At 51.2% G+C, this 16,730-nt stretch overlaps 1 protein-coding gene across 1 annotated transcript; it reads right to left on the bottom strand.

Moving 5' to 3' along the window:
• Positions 1-3,246: 3,246 nt before the first annotated feature.
• On the bottom strand, positions 3,247-16,527 carry CAMKK2 (calcium/calmodulin dependent protein kinase kinase 2; the record flags this gene model as incomplete). The annotated part of the gene is made up of 17 exons (XM_080628839.1): positions 16,471-16,527; positions 11,171-11,642; positions 10,461-10,508; positions 10,234-10,287; positions 10,025-10,076; positions 9,799-9,932; positions 9,186-9,222; positions 8,400-8,421; positions 8,023-8,111; positions 7,610-7,809; positions 7,466-7,519; positions 7,120-7,193; positions 6,635-6,722; positions 6,297-6,392; positions 5,562-5,690; positions 3,690-3,790; positions 3,247-3,322 (listed from the first exon to the last, which is right to left on the bottom strand). The coding sequence occupies exons 2-17, from the start codon at positions 11,603-11,605 to the stop codon at positions 3,247-3,249; spliced, it is 1,689 nt and encodes a 562-aa protein (XP_080484965.1). The 5' UTR covers positions 11,606-11,642; positions 16,471-16,527.
• Positions 16,528-16,730: the final 203 nt, after the last annotated feature.

The following is a 16,730-nucleotide window of genomic DNA, read 5'->3' as shown; positions in this document are numbered from 1 at the left end:
AGTGGCTGGAGCCGCTGCGGTCTCATCCTAACCCCAGTAATGGCAGAGGACCAACCTTCACTAATGCAGGGAGGTGCTTTCAGGCTCCTCTTACAACAAGGAGGCTCGCGGAGCTTAATAAAGACCAGTCAAACAGGATAATGGTTCCACTTGATCACTAACTCTGGGTTTGGTTGCATGTCATTTATTTCAACTTGTACAGTGAAGCTTGAACAGCTCTGTGGAAAAACAGTTGTTGGTTGTTTTTTCCTTTCTTCTTAGATAATATAATTTAAAAGTGGTAAATACACAGTATTTAAACTTGATACACCTGATAAAGTTAAATGCATAATAAAGGGGTAGGAATGAAACACAAGCCTTGGTCATTAAACAAACAGTATAAAAATCAGCAATAGTTCAGGACCTTAGAAAAGAAATGGATCAATTGCCTGATAGGTAAGAGAGGACCACCAAGGAAAACTGTTCAGACAAGAGGCCTGGTTTCCCCTTAGCACTTTCCTGTGTGCTTTCAGAGCCAAAATGGCTTAGTACCCAGCATTAAGCCTCCAGTCAGCACTGGGCTTGCTTGAAGAGGAAGAAAGGGGGGGAAATCAAGCTAGAGCCCAGTTCCAAGGCACAAGCAAAATGTTTACTTCACTATAAGAAAGAAGCTAGCTCTACTACAAAGGAACAGCCACTGGGGAACTGAGCACATTGTTATATACAGCACAGCTTCTCTAACAGGTCATGCAGTTAGACAGCCCTTCCTCACACAGCCACACTTTATGCTTTCAACAGAACTCATCAGCAAGAACAATTGACACTGAGTTTGTTTCACAGATGTGCGTTTGGCTGTAGCCCACCTGGAGCTGGCACGGAGAGACAATCGTTTTGGAGCTTGAGGATCCTCCTGAACCAAGCCCATGCTCACTGTAAGACACTAAGCTATGGTAGTGCCTGAGACCCAGTGGCTTTGTGGCTGGGCATCGAGGAACTGGTACAGTTTCTTCTGTTTGGAAGCTGCGTTGCACCTGACAAGCCTGTTTGGTAAGTGTAAACTGTCTCACTAGGCACCCAACAAATCACACACCAGAGATACGCAGCACAGAGCATCTCTACAACTCGCCTTTAACAGAAACACACCATACACGTTACTATGCACCAGCTACAAACAATCACATTCCCTGATTCTTTTTAATTGTTTCTTTTTTTTTTTTGGCAGAACAAGTCCATTTGCAGGGTTAGAGGATGCCCCCTTCACATGCATTCCTGCAGTGAGAAGTTCTGTTTAGGAAGCGGGGAGCAGGCAGCTGTAGTAGTGCTGGCACCCAGGTTACCTGTTTGGTTTTCCCATAGCTGAAGCTGCAGGGCTTTGGCATAGCCTCGGAGTAAAATGGTAGGAAAACAGTGCATGTCTTATGGCTCCAAACTCCATAGTACTGCTCCTAAACCACAAACCATTGTCACTGGCTTTGGAGAGAGGCCAGCCCCAAAATGTTTTGGTAATAAATTGTGGTTTAGAGGGAGCATTAATTCAAGTGATCAAAAGATGTAAGGGCCAGTTTGTGTAGGCACCCGTGCACTTGCTAACGCTGCCCTGGCTTTAACAAAGACCTGTCTTAACCAGGAAGCTGCAGTGATGACAAGGACCTCGGCACGCTGCCCAAGGTAAAGGAAGACAAGGGGATGGTCACTTTCTGAAGTGTGGTCGGGGTTAGCAGGCAGAGATCTTACCATTAACCAAAATACTTGGGTCTCTCCTAGTGTCTTCTTCCTCAGGGCAAAGAATTACACCTTAAGCAGTCCCTTACATGCCTGGGACATGCGAATCCTTCCCCTCCTTCAGGTACGCCATCACTTAAACACCCCATTCAAGGTCACACAACCACATCAGACATTGTCAGATCTTACCCACCAAGTCCCATGCTCCACCCACAGAACAACTGTACTTACCGTGACCCCTTTCCTCAAGCAAACCCTGATTCTTCTGCAGCTCATCCATACTCTGCCATTCTCCAGCTTTGTCCAAGCAAATCTGGACATCGGAATCTCTCCCACCACACAATAGATGATTATTTTTTTTACAAGCACCACAAAATAATCAGAGTAATCTGACTGAAGGTGAAGGAGCTCTTCATAAGAAACAATCCATGAATTAGCTATACACTTAATTTACTAACAAGCCTCTGATCCACAGGCATTCACAAATTACTGGTAATGAACTTGCAAAAATACATAGCATTGGCCCCAGAATCCAGATTAAGAGTTTGGAAAATTACTACCTAATCTAAGTATTTCATTAAGATCTTAAATTCTAAGCAAGCCCTAAATCTATACTTAAAAAATAGCATAACTAGTATTATTTTTAATTGTAGTAAACCATGTAATGTACATGGAAGTGAAGGATTTTACCCTGAATTTTATATTTCATAATATATCTACCTAGATCAAGTAAAAGACTTAGAAACAAATGGTTATTAGTGCTGTTCAAAACAAACATTCAGCTAAACACCACCTTTCACTCCTGTGTCTGCAGCAAAAATAGTTCAGACTGAACTTAAGCCCTTAAATACCTTTTCCTTTCATACACTGAATACTCAACTTACCAAGTCCTAATCACACCAAGACCTTAGGAATGGCATTAATTACATTGGGAGGTAATTAACCTCGCTTTCTGAGCGTCCCAAAGATGCTGCTTTAGTACAACTTGGCTCACAAAGGCAGGCATTCTTTAGAAAGCTGGAAAGGTGGCTTTTTGCTTTGTTCCCATGCAGTTAAAAAGATGTCAATTAAAACCAAACCAGAATGACGAGAAATAGATGCAACAACATTTCCGGCAGGCTGTGAACCCTCAAAAGTGTAGTTTTACTGTTGTGTGTGTCACCTACACGATGGGCCTACAACACTCCTGCGATGCTGGCATCAGTCCCTGGAAACTACTTGGCATTAAAAGCAGTTCCAAATGCATGTTTTTTTGACTGCTTTGTTGGGTTCTTTTTGCTCCACACAAGCTCACCTCTGCTGCCAGCCAGTGCCTTTCCCGTAGGAAGTCAGCAGTCCAAGCGATCGGAGATGCTTGATGTTCATGACAAGTAGTCGGATGTCTGGTAACATGCTGCTATGTAAGCTCTACATCCAGCATTATACTGAGATAGCGCCATGTCATGCTGTGTTTGGTGCAGGCTCTGTTGATGTCGCTCATCCTCAGCTGCACACTTTGTAACATGCCCTGGACCAAGCTGCTCAACAGAACCATAAAGTCGATGTTCACGAAAGAGGTTCCTCCTCTCCCACGTTGGGCAAGTCATTGCATTTCAGATTATCTTCACTGCCTTGTTTCCTGCTTTCAAAGGAAATAAAATGGTTGCTGAGCGACTTATAAAAGCCAAAGCAGAGGCACCAGCATCATGGGAGCTTTGGGACCCTGAGCATGTGTCTTATCCCTTCCTAACTCCCCTGTAACAGGCTGGAAGTGCCATAGAAGGATGCTTTTCAGCCTTTTGAAGTAGCAGGATATGTCACATCACAAAAATCATCCCACAGCAGTTACAGGTCACACAGAGGGTGTGTGAACGTCCCAGCCACAGCCCCACATGAAAGATTCAAAGCCCAACTCCTCAAATTCTCCTCCTGTCCTTTGCAGTGATTTGTGGAGCATTAAGACAAGCTGCAAACATCATTTGAGGTCGAGGTGAAGCAATGACACTTACGGCAGCAGGTTCCCGGGGGCAGACAACGACCGCTCCTCCCTCCTGCTCCCCTCGAATGGGTTCCCAAAGGATCGCTTCCGGATCATTGTTTTAACCAAGATCTGTAAGACCAGATTGGAGTTCATCAGGATGCTTGCCTGTCATTCGAGAGCAACAGGAACATCCAGCCCTCAGGGCCAATTGATTATGAAAACAAGTGAAAACAAGTCAAAGTTCTCTTATAACGAAAAAGCAGAAGGAAACATGTTTACAAGTCTGCAAATGGGCTCTATCCTCTGAAAACCATGGTGCAACTGAACACACAGATGATGGCCACACTAGGTGTGAGAGGCTGGAAAGAAGAGCAAAGCCAAGTTTGAGAAGATTTTCTCCCCCCAGAAGCCAGTTTTACTGATTGTTACATCCAGTGCCTGCAAATCCCCAGTTCCCCGTCATTACCTGGCAGAGGAATTTATTGGAAAGGGAGAAGGGAAGGAAGGAACCGACACAGTTTTGCCTTAGGCTGCTGGGAACAGAGCAAGTGTCAGGGTTCTTTCCCTGACTTATTTTGCTGGTGGGAGCAGAGAACAACCAGTGAGCAGCACTGGCCCTGCCTCAGCACGTGCATCCTGCTTTGGGAACCCCTGGCTTCATTTGATATTGCTTCTCATCCTTCTGTGCCTTATTTATCTGCTCACCACAGTGCACCAAGAGCTCTTACACATCTGAAATGCATGTGCCATCGAGGTCCCACAGGGCAAGTCGAAGCCACGTGAATCTCAGTGTTAATGCCTGCAGTTGGATGCACAAAGATCAGGCACTGGAGGGTAATTCTGAAGAACAAATGCAAATGGGAAGCACAAGCTCTGCCTGGAGGTGGTGTTATTTAAGAGGCAGGAGTCGCAGGAAAAGCTCATTTGCCCTGAGCTGTGCTAAACACACCTGGATTTAAATGGGGCTGGGAGCCCTGAGGCATTCTCCACTGCATTACAAGAAGTCACCTCCGAACAGGAGAAAGGGGGAAACCCCCCCATCAGTGGTGATCTCATTAGAGTGAGATCTGCTCTTTCAGCTTGAACAGCACAAGGCACATTTGCATGTTAACATATCTGTGGTTGAAGAGACTCATGTGGGTACCGAAGTGGGAGAGAGCTCCAGAAACAGGGCCAGATGTCAGCACAGCCACGAGACAGAAAAGGGGCTTCAAAGAGAGACCTGTACTTCAACAAATCACAGCCTGGGTGTCTACAGGCAGATAACACTGCACCAGGGAACTGTGAGTGGTCACTTCTCCGGCATAAGGATGCCCAAAGGAATTGATAGATTTAAAACCCCCAATGATTTCACTTCCCACACAAGGCAGGGTTACGCTGTGGTTCTCACCACCACCGTGGGTTGCAGAGAATAAAAATATGAGCTTGAAAAGAGAGGAGTTCACCAAGAATAGCAGCAGATGGGGGCTGGAGCACACAGTGGCCCAGATAAAAGCTTCATCCCAGGAAGCTCCTGCAGCCCCTAAGGCTGGATGGGCAGAGCAGGGCAGGAGCACGTTGTGCCTGGCCAAAACACCAGCTCCCAAACACAGGCAGGTCTTGACCAGATGCTCTTTTGCCCTGAGCAAATATAGTGGTATTTAGGCAGCCAGGTCAAGTGTGAGGACCAGGAACCCACTGACAGGTCCCTTTGGGACCACTCTGAAATACTCTGGCCACCTCCAGCAAGATGCTGAGACCCCATCTTGCAGCGCTTGTTTCTGAGAGAGGGAAAGTCCTTGCTCTAATCCTGCCCAATGCTTTTGCCCTTCAGCAGCAACCTCCAGCTGCTTGGGACCATCGCCGGAGGCAGCGTGGACCCATCTGTGCACCCACAGACCATCATCTCCCTCATACTCACCACAGTGGCCAGGCTAGGGATGTGCTTGACTGAATTCTCCACCTCCTCCTCCGTCACCTCGACGAGGGTGCAGTTCTCATCCTCCGTGGGCAGCAGCTCCGCTCCGTTCTTGGTGACCCAAGGGTGCAACTTCAATTAATAACACAGCCTGTCAGGAACGATTTCCTCTTTTTCACGACTCCAACCACACAAGCCTGGCAAACGCATCTCCTCGCCCAAGCTACGGCCCCTATGTGCTCCTGAAGGACCAAGGAGCAGGGGAGAGATGTGCCACCTCACTGGTGAGCCAGCTCATCCCAACACCGCCAGGAGCAGAAAATGCTGTGGTGTGGCTCATCCGGAGCCAGAGCTGGCCCCATCTACACAACTGGTGACCTACTGCACTGAGACTCGGTGGGTTTTAGGGAGGAAGACCTATTTTCACTCTCATCTGTAAGTGGTCTAACATCACTGCAAGGGGGGTTGGAACTATATGATCTTAAGGTTCATCTTAAGGCCCTTTCCAACCCTAACTATTCTATGATTCTATGACAGTGCCAAGAGTGATTTATTCTGGACCATACGTATGAGCCATAGTGATGGGGAGACCCACCAAGCCCTAGTCTTGGACCTGAATTAATCCATGACGGAAGGCAGAAGCTCCTCTTTCTCCTTGCCCACACACCAGGCGTCCTGGGCAGCTGCAGGAGGAGCACAGAATGGTTCCACAATTCCCCCACAATCCTTTCCCCCTACCTTAGTCTCCATTTTCTCAGCTTCTCGCCCCTTCCAGGCTCTCGCAGGGGCACAGGACCAGAAATCTCTTACGAAAGGCTGTTGCACAGTACTTTCCTGGTAGCAGAGGAAATACTGTGCTCAGGGGATTTCCTTTTGCCTGTGACTTCTCTAGGCACCAAAGGTCCCAAAGCTGAGCAGGTCCCGGAGCAGGGGAAGGAGCTGGGACTTACCTGCCCAGGGAGCTGGGCACGGGGGGACCTAGCCTGGCATGATCAAACTGACTCCCAAAAAGAGACGAGTAAGGACAACCCAACAGAAGTGAAGCCACAGCCAACACCAGGGGGCTGGGTCAATACCTTGATTTCTGGGACCGAAATCCTGGATTCGGGATTTTTATCCAGCATCCGCGTAATCAAATCCTTCAAGAAGTCTGTAACTTCTGGCCTGGAGAAAGGAGAGGAGAGAGATGAGATGGGGAAGGGGATGGGTGCTGCAAAATATCCCCTTCCTGTGCAATCTAAACCATGATCCCACATGTACAGAGCTGGGAGAGCCCAACGCCACTTCCACCCAGGCTAAAACCCAACAGGCAGCAACTGCTGAGGTTAATCTGTTCCCTCAAACGCCTCTGCAGCTTCAGTCACTCCTTCAGCAACTGCAAACCAAGAGATGCTGCCTTCATGTTTAATGCAAGGGAAGTTTTCCAGGGCCAACAGAAGGGCTCAGAGCCTGAGTTTTGCAAACCCACAGCCCAGCAGGGCCAGCTCCACCCAGGCAGCTCAGAAATGGCTCAAATGAGCTTTAAAATAAGGGCTGAGGGGGTGGTTTATTGAGCACTTACTGGTCTGGGAACTCCAACGTTTGGGTCTTGATTTTATTGTGTAAACTGAGGATCCTTTCATCCATAAAAGGGCACTGCCATGAAGAAAGAAGCAATGAGAAAAGCAATGACCTCTGATGAGAGGCAGCAGTGGGGCAGCCAATTGAGCATTGGGATCTCGTAGTGTTTGAAGGAGGGTTATAGGGAAATACCAGGAGATTTTCTGTTATGTCAATGTCTTCTTTTAAACACAGTGAAAATAACATTGGAATAAAATGCTCAAACAGGAGTGCAGATCCCACCATGTATCTGGTACATGGGAGGCACACACCAACCACCCACAGCACTGGAAACTCAGTCTCATTACCTGCCCAAACACGAAGCAGTACAACGTGATCCCCATGGCCCAGACATCCAAAGCCTGCAGAGGGAAGGAAGCACAGTTAGATCCGCAGCAGACAGTGCGTGAACAGAAGATCAGTCCAAAAAACCTCAAATTGCTATTAAATACCTTTCCAGAGAAGATTTTCCTGGTTTCCGAGAGCGTCTCCGGGGCCATGAAGGCAGGGGTGCCCACTGTGTTGGTTAAGAGGGCATCAGCTCCCTTGAACTCATTGCTGACTCCGAAGTCAGCAATCTTGACGTGCCCATCTTCCCCCACGAGGAGGTTGGAAGGTTTGATATCCCGGTGGATTATCTTTTGATAGTGCACTGCAGCCAGAGGAGAAACAAGGGATTCAGCAGCAGCACTGCTCTGCAGCAAAGGAGCCACAAAGCCTTTCTGCTAACACCATGACCAGCTCCAGCTTCAAAAGAAGAAGCATGTGCCACCAGAAAGGGCACTGCACAGCAGCAGAAAGTGCAGTCCCATATGTTTAGAAAAGAACAACAGTAAGGAATACCATCATTTTTGCAGACACTTACAGTATTCAATGCCCTTGATCAGATCCTGGAAGTAGAACCGAGCCTGGTCCTCACTGAGAGGTTTCAGGGTGGGGATTTCCATCACAGGACTGCAAAGACAACAGAGAATAGAGCTCGATCCCAATCCAGATGTGCCAAAACAGGTCTCAGAGGCTTTACTATCATCTGGTGACAGCACACAGCCCTGAAGGCAGGCACAGCGTGTACACAGTTGTGAACAGGTTGGGGAGATGTGACCCAAACCCATAGGAGACCCACCATGAACCTCCCCATCCCCTCTGTGTCCTGCAGCAGCCTCAGGTGGCTGAGCTGTGCCACCACCAAACCCACCTCCTGCTCATGCTTTAGTAGGTTTAAATCTGGAATCCGATACTCACCCTTGCTTCACCAGTTCAAACACTGGAACACAAAAGAGAAGGTGATTACTGAGAACGTCCAGGTTAGAGCTCCTATGAGCACAATCTCAGCACAAAGCAATTATTTTAATGAGAAAAATGCTAAAAATACTATATTTTTTTTAAACAAGGAGATGTCACCTCATGCAAGGCACGTGGTGTTTTGGTTGCTCCCATTTTCAGTTGAGGGGATGCTGCCAACTACCTCATCAGTGCTGCAGCTTCAGCCTCGTGGAAGTGGCCCACTAAACCCCCCAGTTTGCCTGCAAAGCCCCAAGCAAACCCCCGCACTTGGCCATGAAGGCATCACACGCTCCTCTGCTGGCAGAGGCTGAACATAAGTGATGGGAAAGAAAAACCTCCTCCAAAAGTGTGTGTATTTACATCAAGCAGACCACTGCAGCCTGCAAGAGAGGTTGGGAAGTGGCTGATTTGTGCCGTGGATAACTAACACGTGCTTTGTGCTTGAAGCCAGAGAAATGAAGTTGCTTTCTAGCAGCCTGAGACTGGTGCCTCCCATGGCCAAGCAAGCCCTGATGTCCAGTTAAAGCCTATAAAGTGCTATAAGGCACTCCAGTCTCCTTTCTGAACCCCGACTGGATCCCTTTTTCTCTGACTGTTAGAGGGAATTAGCTCCTCTGGCACATCCAGGCCACACCAGAGAGATCCAACCCCAAAACAGTCACCCCAAAACACAGGAGCATCTCTGCCCTGCCAAACCCCATCCCACTGACACCCCATGAGCAGCGCAGGGCAGTGGCCAGTTACCCATGTACAGGTGGTCCTCACTGGGGTCATCCAAGACCTGCCAAAAGAAGCAGAAAGGCAATTAAACAGCACCCAAAATCCTTGCAAATTAAAACATGGTGGGTTTTTATTTAGCAGCCATCTCAGTTCTGCACCATCTGCACCATTAGCACCGCCTGCTAATCTCTGAGCTTCTACCCACAAGGGGTGGGGAAAATACCCAAGAGGATGGAGATAGAGCTGTACCTTAAGGAAGTAAATATTTAAAACACAGAGGAAGCATCATCTGATTCATGAGCCAAATCAACTCCAGCCTGCACATCCTTAAATCTTGATGGACATGCAGGCAGTGGGTGGAGGGCAGGGTGGCTGCACCACAGAACCCACAGAAACACCAGCTCCTCCTCAAAACCCTTCTGAGCACTTTGTTTCCTCCAAGAAAGTGACATTTTTCTGCATTTCCCTTTCTGGGCAGGGAAGAAAAAATCCTCTTTTGGGAGGTGAGAATAAAAAGCCCTTTCAAACCAGGGAAAACAGGAGTCTCCCATAGGCAGCACCTGCCAAGGCCATCCCTGCAGCATCCTGGCTCCTTCACACTCAAGGTAGACTTTGGAAGGGGCTGGCCCATGCTCACCTCCACCAGCTTCACCACGTTGGGGTGGTCCAGCTTCTTCAGGATGGCAATCTCCTGGTAGACCTGTTCAATGGGCCCTTTGGGCTGCAGGCAGCCTTCGGAGGCAGCTTTGGCTCCGCGGGGTGGTGGGCGGCCTGTGGGAAAGGCAAAGATGGGGTGTCCAGTTGGGAATGAACCTTCCAGGTCCCTAAAGCACCCCACAACCCAAAGCTTTGATGCCACTTACGGGGGAAGCCTGCCTGCCTCATCAGCTTCTTTTTGGAGAGAACCTTCATTGCCTGCAAGAGGGGAAAGAACATGGGAATTGAGGCAAAGCAAAGATAAAATAGGGCTGATGGGATGGGGCTTGCATGGAGCAGAGCAGGGAGTCAGCAGAGGGGATCCATCCTCATCCCACTTGCCTCTCTGTGGGCTCTGGGAACATGCACTACTCACATAGTAGGTGTTATCGTCCTCATTGTAGGCCAGCTTCACCACCCCATAGGAGCCCTAGAAAGGGACAAAGCTTTTAATTAATATTAAAGGGAGGAATTTATTAATAATAATTTTAAAGTAATAATAATACTAATAAGAAGAATTAATAATAATTTTAAAAATAAATACAAATCCATCAGCACCATCCCAAATCCCCACATCCCACCCCAAACCCAGCCCATATTCACCTTCCCAATCTCATCCTTCAGCTTGTACTGGTTGAGCTGCACACAGTCCTGCAGGGAGAGAAAAGGGGGATCCGACATGAGCCACGAAACCACTTGCATTCACTCTGCCCCTTTGCAATCTCCAGTAAAACTCTGTGCAAACTCACACCCAGCTCTGCTCAGGGCTGGGCAGCTTTGATCCATGAGCCGTGAGCACCAGCCACGTGTTGGTGTGTTTATAGGCAGCTAATTGTGAGCGTTAACGGCCGGCGGGCAATATTGTCTGCTCACGTGGAACAGGAGTGCACCAGGGGCACGCAGTGGTGGGGAGAGCCCTGGGGCTTTAATGCCAGCGACTTGGTGCTGAGTATTTCTGTTTCTCATGGGCAAAGTAGTTGCTTGCTGCCTGTTTCCTGGCAGCATGGGCAGGCTGGGCCCTTTTCTCTTTAGATCTTAGTGGGTTTTTCCCTTTCTTTTTAATAGGGAAATGAGGCAAATCACAGTGTGCCAACAGCATCCCCAAAACACAGCCTGGTGCCATATGCAACAGGCACAAAGTGAGGTGAGCTGTTGGCTCCCACCTCCCCAGGGCTGTCTCTATAGCCCAGGATGGAGCAGGATGTCCCACCACCACCCACCACAAAATGCCATGGGGTTTGATCCCAAAAAGCCAAGCAAGAAGCAATGCCACAGGGGAACAAACACGTGTAAAAGCATTCGTCCCCCCTCACCTGCAGCCCCGTGATGGACACGCGGTTCGACTCCACCGTCGGCCGCCGCGGCAGCCGTGGGGAGGAGTGTGGGGACGTCACTGGGGAGTATGGCAGGGACGGGTAGATGAAGCGCTCGTTGGTGCTATCGCTGCTCCCGGGGGAGCGGGCTGGCTGCGACCGCTCCTGCAGGGACAGCTTTCGGCCGGAGAGGTGCAGCTTTGCCCTGGGCTCCTGGCTGTCCCCAAAGCCCTCGTTACCGGACACGTTCATCTCCTCCTCGCTCACGCTCCCCGTTGTGTCGTACTCGGTCACCACGATGAGTGAGGCCATGCCGGGGCGGTGGGGGTTCAGCGCCGGGAGGTCCCGCAGCGCCCCAGGCACGCGGTGGAGGCAGCCTCTGTCACAGCAGACGGGCTGCAGGGTGGGAGAGCTGCTGGGGATGCATGATGGCATGGTGCGACCAACGGCCTCATCCTGGCCGTGCTGGGACCTGCAAACACACAGCAGCTCAGTGGGCTCCCCTGGAGAGCAGGATCTCCTCCCATGGGTTGTTATTCTATGGATTAATTTATTCATCCATAAAGGCAAGGGCAGCAGCGGGATGGCATCAGGATGTGCGCCCACCCTCCCATGGGACAGACTGCAGGCAGGGACCAGCCTCAGCCCCAAGGCTGCCACCACCGCTCCTTTCACTCCCTTTATTTAAACAAGCCAGGGAATAACAGCCCCATAATTTCTGCTACAGAAATACCCTAAAGGGGTACTTTACAGGGGCAGGATCCAGCCCTGCACTACACTGGCATAAATACCACTTGGTTCCCTGCTTTACTGCTCAGTCCTACAGTCAGAGCAGGCAAATCTCTGCCAAACACCCCCTGAACAATTGCAGTTTAGGGGTACGGAGACCCACTTACTGAGTGTGGGGTGCAGAATCAGCCCCCTGGGCTAACTGCCTCCTCCTGCAGCCTGTCATTGCCAGCGATTTCTCTTAACTTGCTCTGGGTTCCCTACGGCCTCCTGTGCAAAACTCAGGTTCCTGAACCTTGAGATACAAGAGGGCCACTTCAGTCAGCCACAAAGAACGCTTAAAGATTCTCAAATACTTCAATAGCAACTCAAGAAGGGTAGGAAACGGCATTGATTCACACACCCCAAACGTCCTGCAGCAGCTGGGGCACTCTGACGCTTGGCTGATTGTAAGCCACGGCTCTGCCCTGCCGCCGTTCTGGGGCTGGTTTTAATTTCTAGGTTAACGAGTTTCTGCAGAAGCAAGTGAAAAAACCCCATCCCAAAACACAGCCCAGGAGCAGGAACAAGGCTTGAGGCGTTTTCCTGCCTGGTTCCCACACCTCAGCAAGGCGGGCAGTTAAAATTAGCTCCACTCATCTCCACTGAAGTTTCCGTGATGTACCCGCAGCACAAGCACTCTGAATCAGCCCCGCAGAAATCACGGGTCAAGTGCAGAAATCAAACCCTCTCCCCCTTCCTCAAGGCTCCACAATGGCCTAATTGCTGTTTTCAACACCAATCCATAAACTGGAGGCTTTTCTGCCTGAGTGGGATCAGCCTGGAGCTGAAGCCGACCCGGCGCTGCTTGCTGTTTCGAGGCGCAGAGACACGCAAGGGATGGGGAGGCTATAAATAAGCCAACGAACAGCAACAAGGACAAACTATTCCAGAAACGCCGCGTTTCACAAGGCTGAAATCCGCTCCTGGTTGGAGCTTTGCTGGGCAGGAGAGCCAGGAGCTCCACGTCTTGGGCATCGTGGCTGCAAAATCCCCTCCCTTGTGCTGCTGGCAGCCACGGCAGCGTGTTTTACTGCACTCCCAAAATGGATTAAAACAAACAGGCAGCTTGCCCCGTTCATCCCGACCCCTCCAGGATGCATCTCAAGGCCAGTTGCCATTTGCCTGGCTTGCTTCGGGCATGCTGCCAGTGAACACATATAAATAGCTGTCCCCCGAAGCCGGAGCTGATCCGGAATGCCATGGCCTGTGCCCTCACCGTGTGCCACAACCGCACCTAAAAAGGCAGCTGATGGATGAGGGCACCCCAGGAGCATCGCTGGCTGCAGCACTGGTCCCCGGTGGTGGTACAGCACGGGTAGGCATCCTGCCTGCATCCGGATTTCCAAGGGTTCATGCTGAACTTTGCCAGACTAAACCAACACTGAGTTATGAAGCATCTGCCACACTTGAGAGCTGAGCGTGCCCTGGCCAGAATTGGCTTGACCAGGATAAACATACCGAGGCTGATGAGTTCAAGCAGGCTCCCCCAGAATCTCTAAACAGGCTAAAAGTCATCCAAGCACCATCACAGTATCAGCAAGGGTGGAAAATCAGGGGGCTTCTTCCCTTGGTGTGTGTGCAAAGGGACCAAGCATGGGGTTTTGCAGAGACTGCCCTGTGAGATGCTACCTTCCCCAAAAGAAACCCAAATGTGGGATCATAGAATCATAGGTACCACTGCTGAACACAGCCCCACAGAATGTGGGACAACTGCTAATGGTAATGCAACCTTAATAAACACATGGCAAGGCTGAGGAGGAGGAGAAGAGCTGTATTCCCATCCAGAGGGAAAACTGGAATAGTTGGAATGAGGGGAATAAACCCAAAGAGGGGAAACACAGCCCAGAAGCTTTGCCTTCACCAACCCACCTGGTTTGCCCAGGGAAAAGTGGCACATTCTGGTATGAACTCCAGCAGATCCTTATGTAAAAGCGAGCAGCACATGCCCACAAAATCCTCAGGAACTCTAACAGCCTGATGTATAGGAATGATTTATCGGCACGGCTTTTGGCTGCAATCCACACATAACCCATAGCGGCTGCGGCAGGATTATCGAAGCAATCAGTCTCGCATCTAATTCAGCAAGGAGAGGGATATTAAAATGAAAAGAGCTCTGTGAAACCCAGGCTCTCCCTCTCGCTCAGCGTCCACGTGGCTCAATGGAAACGAATGGGAGTGAAATCAGCCCCCGCAAGAGGGAAGTGATTTTGACAGCCCCCTCCTGCCGCCCCAGCTCTGCTGTGAGCATGTGGTCCCTGCCTGGTCCCTGCTGGGATGCACCCACCTCCGGATGGGATCACACTGCCTGATTTCAGGAGGGAAGAGGATGGCACCTTGCAGCCAGCACTGGCTGCACAGATTTAAATGGGAGCATATGGATCCACCGGCCTGTCTTTCCCTCGCTGGAGCTGTTTCTCTACCCCAGTGGAGGATGAGCAATGGCAGGGTGCCCCCAGCTCCTGCATGCTTGCCTTCCCCTGCCATGCTTCCCTCCAGCAAGGCCAGACACAGTGTCAGGGTCAGACCCTCCTATGGCAATATGACTGGGTGGCAGCTCCAGCAGTGGCACCTCCCTCCATCCTTCCATGGGGGTCAGCTTACGCACTGCAAAACCAAGCTGTTTATAACAAAACTGAACACAAACCACCTAAACCAAGGCTGGGTTTACTCACAGAGGATCCTCCTCCCGCTGCCACCCAAGGTCTGTAGTTAAGTTAACCATGGCCAGCACATGGGGCAGTTATCACCCTTGCTGGGCAGAGTCCAGGGGCTATTTTGCTTTCCCTGTGGTCACTGTGAGCGGTGGAAGTGCCAGTGCCAAGAGTGGTGTCATCTGCAGCAAATGGGGCCATCGATCACAGTTTCCCTTCCTATGGGCGAGTGCAAACCTTGCCAGAAATATATTAGTCACTGTAGTATACAAAGACCATATGCATGCCTGCCTGACTTCTAATGGAAAAACATCTCTCATCAGCTTCTCTAGAAGTCTGAAGGCACCCAAACTAATGAGATACTCAAAACAGACACCCAGCTGCCATCTACACCAGGTCCCTGTGCCCAGGCAGCAAAGGTGTTCATTGCCCCTGGGGTGAACAGAAGAGACTCCTGCACCGCCTGGCCCATCCAATGAGCGGAAAGAATTGGAGACAAAATGCAAACCCAAGCTGGTAGCACTGGAACAGCACAAAGCCCAGTGGAAGGTTTCAGTAGGAGTCAAAACACATCCTTACTGAGATTATAAGAAATCTTGATGACAATGCCTGATACTTCTTAAGCAATGAGTACCCCAAAACAAGAGCGAAAGCTCAGGACGTGGTGTTGAGCACAGGCCAGAATGCACTCAGGAAACCACCATCACCTTGTCCAGCATCCCAGCTTTCCTGACAACAGCCTCAGCTACAACACCCACAAGAAAGGAAACGAGAGCAGCTCTGTGCTTTGTGAACACCACTTAAAAGACATTAGGGCTGAGCTGAAAGCAAAGCCTCCTCCAAATTACCTCCCCAGTCTGAAAACAGCCACCTTCCCTGGAACAGCGCTGGTCGATCAATCCCCTCGCAGTGCACTCACGGATGGGCTCTTGGCTTCTGTTGGCTGCTTTTCCCAAAACTAAGTGCTCACAGAGAGGGGCCAGAAGAGAGAATGGGCTCCTTCTCCTGGGAGAGGGGCTACCCCTCCATTTAGGGGCCATGAATGAAGCTCCGGCATCCGCAGCCACCACAAATGACTCCCAGCACAGTCCCCTCGGCCCTGAGGACAACCTGGTCCTGTCCCTAGGGATGGTTTCTGCTCCCATAGCATCACACAGCCGCGTGGTCAGCTCATAGCTCCATCACAGCAGCTTCCTGTGGTCATCCCGCTGCTGCTTTTGGTCTCTGCCATTACCTTCATGCACCTTATGCTCGTGCACGTGGCCACAGGACTGCGTCCCACCTCCTAACCACGCTCCGGCACTCACAGCAACAAAAACAGTGGCTTCTTCTAACAAGATCTGTTCTCTGCACGCGGTCACTCCACCAACTCCATCCCCTCCATTGTCTCCTGACCTCTCATTGCTCCTTGACTTTAAAAATCTCCTCCTTTTCCCAACCCCACGGCCTAACTCTCCCGGTGCCCCCACTCCAAGCCCACACCTCCCCGGTCGGGAGCCCCATGGGGGTCTGCAGGTCGCCTGGTGTCACAGGGACAGCCACCACCCTGTCGCCTCCCCAGCCCGCGGATGCTGACAGCCCACCGGGTACCACCGGCACACGAAAGGCCAGCGGGATGCTGCCGGGCCCGGGCGGCCGCGGCGCATCAACCCGAAGAGGGACGGGGAGATGCCAGCACGGATCCCGCCCCGCCGGGATGCCCGCACAGGCCCCTGCGAGCCCCGCTGTAAGGAGCTGCCGCTCCCGGCTCGCAGCGCATCCCCGGCCCGGCCGCCCACACCCGCCGGTGCCGGTGCCTCCGGGTGCGGCTTTGTCTCCGCAGCCGCAGCCCCGGCCGAGCCCGCCCCGGCCTCCCCGCCCGCACCCGCGGACACCGACCTGGCGGGACGCTGCGCTCCGCCGGCCGGGGGAGCGGCCCCGCGGACCCGGAGCCGCCTTCGCTTTCGGTTCCGCTCCGGCGGCAGCGAGGGAAGGAGGGAGGGATGGATGGAAGGAAGGAGAGAGGGAGGGAGGGGAGGAGGGAGGGAGGCCCCGCTCCGCCCCGGGGAAGGGGAGGTTTCCCCCCGGGCAGCCGCATCCTGCCCGCCCGCCCCTGAAGCCGTTCGTTGGGGTGGGTTATTTGTATGGTTTAGGGCTTT

Source organism: Psittacula echo (genome assembly GCF_963264785.1).
Source record: "Psittacula echo genome assembly, chromosome: 13".
Classification (NCBI taxonomy): domain Eukaryota; kingdom Metazoa; phylum Chordata; class Aves; order Psittaciformes; family Psittacidae; genus Psittacula; species Psittacula echo.
Note: the sequence above shows the minus strand (reverse complement) of the source record. Positions and strands in the feature narration are given on the sequence as shown.